The 8,293-nt window shown below is 42.5% G+C and overlaps 1 protein-coding gene across 2 annotated transcripts; it reads right to left on the reverse strand.

Annotated features, from left to right (window-relative positions):
* Positions 1–2,504: 2,504 nt before the first annotated feature.
* Positions 2,505–8,051, reverse strand: gprc5bb (G protein-coupled receptor, class C, group 5, member Bb). 2 transcript variants are annotated; one of them, XM_086210968.1, is made up of 5 exons: positions 7,922–8,051; positions 7,284–7,809; positions 5,620–6,733; positions 3,443–3,555; positions 2,505–3,329 (listed from the first exon to the last, which is right to left on the reverse strand). In XM_086210968.1, exons 3-5 carry the CDS (start codon positions 6,731–6,733, stop codon positions 3,285–3,287), a joined length of 1,272 nt encoding a protein of 423 aa, XP_086067094.1. In that variant the 5' UTR covers positions 7,284–7,809; positions 7,922–8,051; the 3' UTR covers positions 2,505–3,284. The 2 variants fall into 2 exon arrangements, with proteins under 2 accessions (XP_086067094.1, XP_086067093.1); XM_086210967.1 differs by having other exon boundaries at positions 7,284–8,051.
* Positions 8,052–8,293: the final 242 nt, after the last annotated feature.

Here is an 8,293-nt window from a genome sequence, read left to right on the forward strand (position 1 = left end):
TTATTTTAAGTGTAATTATGTGACTGGCAGCATGGCTCAGAGGTAGAGTGGCCGTCTAGCAACCTAAGTGTCGCTGGTTCGATCCTCACTTCCCCCGGTGACCATGTTGAAGTATCCTTGAGCAAGATACTGAACCATAATTGCTCAGCTGGGATAGGCCCCCACCCCCCCAAACCTTTAATGGATAAGCGGTATAGAAAATGTATTTGCTCAAAGGCTCTTGGAGAGATCGGCTGCTGGTCGTGTTGTAAAACAGATTCAGCTGTTGACGTCTATTCTTCCTCCGTCGTGCCTGATATTACAGAGCAAACTCTCTCCTTGTTGATTCGTGTGTTTGGTTTGCAGAACTCTGTGACTGAACAGGTGACGATTTTATTTTGCTCGTATTTGTTGGTTTTAAGGAGGACTGAATCAAATGTTTGAGTCATAATGGTAATCCCATTTCATTTGAATTGTGCATTTTTAATCCTTGAGATTAATATGTTGATTCTATGACTTGCCTGTTTGAAATAAAACAAACAAGCTCTCCTTAAGAAGCAAGTTGGATTTTGAGAAGTGCATTATTAGAAAACTATAATCTTATTAAAAGCGACACTATTGCTTAGTTACGTTGTTATAATCTATATTTTATAGAACAAATGATATACAGTGGGACATCAATCAGAATGAGTATTGAGCAAATAAGTCACATTAAAATCAAAGTAAAGTGTTAAATAATAAAGAAAAAAATAGATACTGTATATAAGATATGCGACTGAAAATTAAGAGAGAAGGTTAAACAAAGACTAGAACTAAACCAGACCAAGTACCACTTGTTCCTGGAGGCTCTGCTCACGGTAGATGTGTGTACGGAATGTTCTCTCTGGGCTGGGATCCTTTGTCTGTCTTTAGATTGTGAGGGATTCCTGCAGTTAAGTGGATTCATTAGTTCATCACAGAAGCCACAAAGAAAAATGCAGGCAAATCAGATTGCAGAAGTTGATGTGTGTGGCCTAAAAACAGTGACTATGTCACAGAAAACATCATAAAAACACCAGGGCTCTTCACTCCTTTATTAATTCATGACATACAAATCCATGATAATATTTTCATTATACAATATTAGAGCAAACATCTGCACACAAAAGCAAAGTTGCTGAAAACGTACCGTAGTTATTAGGTTGCAAGAAAGTAAAATATGTAGACGGCAACAGCTTGTTGAACTGTCTGTCATTTTTTAAAATTTTTGTCTTGGGTGGCTAAAGTAACAAACTGACTTCTCACTGTCAAATTTTCATGTTTGTTTTACCTCCGGAGTTAAAATACCCACAATATCAGTCTATACTGGGAGGCTGAACTTGTGACGTCACCGCAGTAAACTGACTGCATGTGTTCGAAATAGCTTCTGATAAATTCACGGATGTGTTTGAGTCGGGACCGACGGGCTCGCCTTTTTATTTATTTTCTTCTAAATTGAAGGATTTTAAAACTTAAAGGGATCCTGAATGTCAGACTACAATGTGATGTTGTCATCAAATACCAATTTGGAGAACAAGGTAAAACCACAGTACAATTGGAAACAAGAAAGTCTGACGTCAACTTCTGCAAAGTAGCTGTTTTGCTAGGTTAAGTCATATCCAACGATATTCCTCAGCCCACAGGGTTTCCTCAGCTATTAAGATCCCTTTCTTCTGAACACTTTAAGGCCTTGGCTTAAAAGATTGTTTTGTTGACTGTTGCTTCCAATGTCAAGAAGGTCCTTTGAAACCCAACAGTTATACTCCTCACGATATAATAAATATCAAAAGTCTAGAAAACACTGAAAATACATTAATATTGACAAAAAACATTGCTTTCACATGCTTTTGAAATGACGGTAAATCTCAAATATCACAATGCCCAGACATAATCACCATCAATAAAGTGCAAAATTACAACCTCCAACAATAAACCCTGTACTGTATACTACAAATATACAGTATTAAATGGCTTTTTAATGATATGCTTTTAAAATCCAGTCATCTGTGAGCTAAACATTCCTCTGTAAATCATCTGATAAACAGGGATTTATCAAAACATCTCGACAAGTTGTGTTAATTTGTTTTGGGTTGATTTGTTTCACCATCAGAATTGGACACATTCCGCCTGCTAGCATTTGGAAAGTGGAGAAGCCGCATGATTTTGAGCACATTCAAGTTACCAGACTGGCATTGTCTCTGTCCATGGAGCCTGAGCTGGAGCGGAAAGGTTGAGACTGCAGTCTTTTTCTTGGAAAACAAAATATAGACTTTCACAAAATTAATCAGCCTCTATCCTCATGGGCCTGTCGGTGTGTGGCAGTGACTGCGTCTGCAGAGCCTCTCCCTTCTGTCTGTATTTCAATTATTTTGTTTAACCAGGATGTTTTTGGGTGGGGAGTGAGTACCCCCCCCCCCCCCCCGCCAAATCTGGGTTTGGCTTTCACCTGCTTTCCAGCAATGACACAGAGCCTAAAGGATGTACAGCTGCCCCCCCCCCCCCCCCCGATGGACAGATATGTGACAAAAAACAGTAGTTTGCATGTGCTAGCAAGCAGTTTGCACAAGGGGATACAGTTCCAGTGGCACTGAGTCATCTTTAAACAGCTCAATTTGAATCAATATTGGAGCCATGCTATGGACTCTACCTTGAATGTGCAATGTGTAAAACCAAGCAGTTAACGGAGGGGAAGTTCAGTTATGGAAAATTATGCACTGTAGCTTTAAAATCTAATATGGAAAATTTCAAATAAACACAAAAAACACTCTGCAAGTCATTTGATTTCAGACGAGACCAAGCAACCTTTGTAAGCATTTGCAGGTAATTTACAGAAACTTTTTGTTGTTGTTGTTTTTAATCTGAGCTGTACCTTGAAGGCAGAGAAGCAACAGTAGTGTTTGGAGCTGCTAAGGCTTCATTTTCCTAATGTCTTCCTCATGCAGCTAATTTGGTCCTTCACTTTCATGAAGACGAACTCTCTTCATCCTCATATGTAGAAACGTGAGCCTTGCTGGGACACTTCATATCAGCTTATTTACATATTACACACAACATGTATGGTGGCCTGCGGTGGGTAAAGTAATGCACGGTAAAAGCCTCACGGTCAACGCCCCCTCATGGTATTTGGTGGGGCAAATGAGAAAATGTCAGCAAAAATATAAATAAAGTTTGTCTATGTTTTTGTAAATGTTTTTGAAATGCAAAATTAAAACTTGTATACAGACAAATGACTTGTCTTTCTGTCTCTATCACTGGTGTACTGTCTCCTCTTCAGCTTGTGTCCCATTTTACCATAGCCGGCGTCCAGTGTAGTTTATGGGAGCAGTGGGCATCTACGAGAGGGAGAGAAATATTTAGAGAAGTGAAGTAGTTGTAGAGGAGTAGTAGTAGTAGTAGTAGTAATGACAAAGTTCTTCTGAGAGATTTGTATTTCTGCTATACTTACCGTACCACCGTTCATGACTAGAGCCATTTCGGTTGGTTGGTAGACGTGACCTCTGAAGGCAATGCCAGGACGGACACTCCCACGACTGCCGTGGTAGGTTCCACTACGGAGGGCTGGTCAAAAACAAACAAACAAACAAACAAACAAACAAACAAACGAGATACAGGCATTAGCGATAATAAATAATCGTTCTTCTGTTTCATAATCAGTTTCATTGTAGTCAGTTAAAGGCGTCACAAATGAGCTGATCTGACCCAGGACACATGAAGTGGGACCAGGATGCAGCTACAGCAGTTGTCTTCTCGTGAGCTATGGAAATGTTATCAGTTTTACTTTCATGGGAGGTTTTGATTTTTTGAAGTGAGATTGTATAAAGTAGGCATCCATAGTAAAGGTGGAGGAATACAAAGGTAGCCTTACGGTTGAAATTTATAGAGCCAAAAGAAATACCTGTCTTGTGGTGAAGTGAGGCAACCATGACAAATATAGTGAAAATACATACAGGATTTTGGGTGGGCATTTATCCAGCTGGATTAAATACTTTTTCCCCTGTGACCTCGTCCTCAACAGTGCAATGCTGAGTGTCAGAGCGCCATACTCCATACCGTTATGTATAACATTCATAAGAAAAAAGGTAAAAGTTTTAGAGTGAGGAATTACTGTCTTATCTCTGTATTGGCTATTTAACACTCAACAACATAGCCATTACTGCAGCTAATAACTAAGGGTGTCTTAGCCCTATGCTACAAAAACTTTGGTAGAAAAGTCGTATTCATGCAGCAGTCTACTGCTCACAGCAGCAAGGTCAAAGTGAGCACTGGACCTCTAGAGGAAAATTACAATTTTTCTTTTAGTCTTATTTCAGGCCATTATGCCTATAATACCATGCCACCCACAAGCTCTACTGCAGAGAATCCATTCAAGCTAGTAAAAGATGCCATAACCTTGCAGAATATTATGTGACTTTCCTTTCTTATCATGCTTGAGCTGAGCTGCTCACACACTCTCCTCCTCAGCCAGCTGTCTCCTGAAGGCTGCTGTCCTGCAAGATGCTCTTTGTGCTGCCTCTCTAGCACTGCTGTCACTCTGTTTATCCTGCTTCCTCATTGTTTGCTGTGTATTTGGTTTCAAATATGGCGAGCAAAAAAGCTGGAATGAGTCATAACTCCCTGTCGAAGAATCTTTGACTTTGGATTGCATACAGTAGCTGAATGTGGACCATAAAATACAGGGTCCTAAAATACTGAACTGATTCTGCATGTCATCTGAGGAGAGTTTCCAGTTGAAAGAGTCCTGTCCTTCTAATTAGAATTGAGAACTTGAGAAGAGCCAGTGAGTCGCTTACTGCCTGTCACTAGACGTTATTACAAAGCTGTGTTCAGAGGAGCCTCCATCTCTGACACGGTAACAGGACTAACACAGGAAGTGGGTTGTGTTAAAGCAACAAGAGTCTCTCTGAAGGATTGTTTTGGGACACAATCGTTTGGACCTGAGATATAAAATATAATGCAACCAAAAACTCATGGATGGGCAACAGTCACGGTGGATTTTACCATTCATCGCATTGCCAACAGCTTGGAGCCCTGATCAGAAGAAGGCCTCATTAATTTGTTTACTTAAAAAAAAAAAAAAAAGAATCATTCTAAAAGCATTACCTGTCTTGCTAAAATAAAAAACAAATCTCAGAGTGGGTGTGGGAAGAAAAAGAAGAAGACACAGTTTAAGGAGGGTTTGCAACAGGTAGCTGAAGAGGATAAGCTGGCAAACATTAGCAGTCTTAGCTGCCTCTGAATAAATGTTTTCTTCTGGTTATGTTAATGTACATAGAGGGCTTTGCCTGGGCCAACAAATCACGAAAGCCACTCCTGTCAGTAGTGAAACAGATAACACTGTTGGTGCCTAATGTTTCAAACTAAAAGGACTTTGAATCAACTGAAATGTATTTTTCAATTCTAATTATGACATTGAGTTCAGGGAACAGTCATTCACCATTTTTGAAAAGGAATTGAGAAGCCATTTGTTTTTGTTGTCAGTTGCCTAGCAACTCCATCCTGATGTCAAGCACATGACCTCACAGGTTCCACTTGTAAGCAGCATTTGAACCAGGTGGAAGACAATGGATTCTTACATGAAGACACAAACACGCACAGTGAAACACACATATTACATAACCCTACTTGCACTGTGCTCCTCCAGAGAAAAGGCCTGGTTGTCTTGGAAGGGTCGGTGTGAGTGTGCAGGGAGCTCGTCTCTGAAATGTGGAGGAGGGGTCGTCTGACTGGTGTCGAAGAAATCTTGTGTGTTGGATTGTGGAGGTTTCCAGAGGCACAGGTGCGCTTCTGGAATTGCATGGAACAGCAGCAGAATCCAGCCTTGAATGACCAGGGCCACCGCCAGCGCAGGCTCATCGAACACCCTGACGTCCTTCTTTCCTCCTCCGCCTAACCTCCCCGCTTTCGCTTTTACCCTCAGTGCCTGGCTGCCATAAAGATAAAACCCCAGCCAGGCCACCCATAGCAACGCTGATGCCAGACATGCGAGGAAGAGCCAGACGGCATTACACTTCCATCTCCGTTTTTCGCTCTCTCCTTCTCTATCCTCCTCACTTCCACCTGCTCCTTCTGCCCCCAGTTCTCCTCCACACAGCACTACCCCAAGAGAAAGCCCCATGGCTATGAGGAGCAGCCCTAGAGTGTAGCTGCATGTCAGAGCAAAGTCTAAAGGGGGATATTCACAGGCTGGGTGCCCCTCCCTGACTACAGTCAGAAGGACCCATTCAGCTGAAATGATCCCCTGAACCAAGGCCAGTGCCAGGCCCAGGGCTGCCAGGGAGCTGCCTGACGGGCTGGTCTTACCAGCTACAAGCCTCCTTAGCCTCACACCCTGAACTAGCAAGCTAGAGAAGCAAAGGGCAAAGAGGGGTCCCCAGAAAGCCCTGCGGACCACACAGAGTGTCTGATTCTTTCCCACCAGGAAAGCCAGAGAGATGGGGAAAATGCCAAGGAGCGTGCCAAGGAGCAGGAGAAGTGGCCCCAGGCCTGAGTGTCTGGCAGGGTCAGAGATGGCACGCAGTTTGACTAACAACAAACCAGAGAGGATCAGAGAGGTGAGCCCACCGCTGCAGGCTACAGCTTCCAGAACAATACCCCAGACGGACTCCAGGTCACACAGCACTCGGTATGGAGGGTCCACACTCTCACTACAGCCTCGAGGAGGAGGAGGAGGAGAGGGGTGTGATGAGCCATGGCCAATCAATAACAGGAGGCAGATGACGAAGGGGTTGATAGCCATCTTTGAGAAAAAGTGATTAAAAGGATACATTAACGATGAGAATAAGAGAAAAAGGGGAAGTTCAAAATGATAAGTTTAGTGCAGGAGCTTAATGACTTGTTGATACACTGCAAACCTGTATTAGAGATTAATATGTCTCACGCTCTCTTTTTCAGAAATGCACAAACACTCATGCACTCACTGCACAGAACAGAACTCCTTTTAGCACTGGGCAATGGTTTCCATGGGAACGGGAAACAGCGTGGGCCGACTACATTGCATACAGGGCTTTGAGAAGTCGAGTTTCAGTACCCAAAAGCACAGAGAAACACACGCACACACAGACACACACTCATAATATTTTGCCTGCTTGTGAGGACTATCAGTAACATAATAACTCCCTTTATTGAACTAAGAACAGACTTTTAAGCCAATTTTTAAACCTTCAAATCATCCAAAATGTCCTTATTTCTTCACGACACCAAATTGGTTTTAACAAGAATAGAAGTACAAGAACACAAAAGCTTCGACACTCACAGCACACATTCAATCGTATTAATCTGGCACTCACCTCCAGATAGATTTCTGAATTAAATTCTTGATTCTTGACAATGATGAGGCATCATTATTTTCCATTCGACATTTTCAGCATCACCTCAATTAGCATTTTTATATTCCCACTTAATAAAATTGTTGTTGCAGCAGCAGACAAAAAAACATTTCCATTTCTTCTTTGGAAATCTCTCTTGCAAACGCAGCCTGGTGCCAAATAACACACTTGGTTAGATCAATGATGTCCTGTTGCTGCAGTGACACATCCGGCTGCTCCAAGAGAAATCCACAATTATGATGCATGCCTTGATATTTCACACACCCACATAGTCAATTACATTTTTTTGTCTCTTTTCTGCTCTTCTCTCCCTCTCACTGTCTCTTCTGCTCTCTTGCTCCCTCTGTCCTCTTCTTTCTGTTCATTCCGTCTGCGTTTCTCTCTCTTCTGCTTCGCACTGATTCTGCGGAGGTGTCAACAGAAATGCAATCCCAGCTTTACTTCTGTTCACCCACACATGGGAAGTGGGAATTGCTGGTGCACCTGTCTAACCAGGAAAAATGGAAATAAGTAAGGGTTATGAAGATAACAGTTCACAGCCAACGCTGCATTAGTCACTCATTTGCACGTCTGTGTTATTTCCCACGTCTTCCTCATACCACTCAAAGTCTTCCTCATGCCCAGAGCTGCTGGAGATGTAAGTTCATCGTTGAATCTTGTTATGGAAACCAGATCGGACCAATATAATTGTCTCCCAGCTGTAGGACGTCTGTGGATAGTATGTGTTGTAGAGCGAGGATGGGATTTAGATAGGGAAGGGCAGATGGTCAATCTAAACAGGTGAGATCTGTGACCACGTGGCCATCCTTGTAGGGAGTGTTACATAACAGCACTGATGGCATGATTCAACCAAGCCTCCCTCTAGACTGGAGTAATCTCCTCATTTAGAGATGGCCTCACGGTGAGCTGGAGAGGGACACGGCATGAGGAAAGTCATGACAAGGAGTGGCCAGGGCTGCTCTGAAGAGCAT

The sequence above is a fragment of the Aulostomus chinensis genome, chromosome 8 (genome assembly GCF_037954235.1).
Source record: "Aulostomus chinensis isolate RoL2024-O1b breed Wild chromosome 8, RoL_Achi_v1.0, whole genome shotgun sequence".
NCBI lineage: Eukaryota > Metazoa > Chordata > Actinopteri > Syngnathiformes > Aulostomidae > Aulostomus > Aulostomus chinensis.

Bases quoted from the DNA above. Each gene is read 5' to 3' on its own strand.
- gprc5bb (XM_086210968.1), bottom strand. From the start codon at position 6,733: ATGGCTATCAACCCCTTCGTCATCTGCCTCCTGTTATTGATTGGCCAT. The intron at 3,556-5,619 runs GTAGGGTTATGT...GTTTTTGACCAG, and splicing joins TCTGGAGGAGCACAGTGCAA to CCCTCCGTAGTGGAACCTAC. The intron at 3,330-3,442 runs GTAAGTATAGCA...TCCCTCTCGTAG, and splicing joins TAGTCATGAACGGTGGTACG to ATGCCCACTGCTCCCATAAA.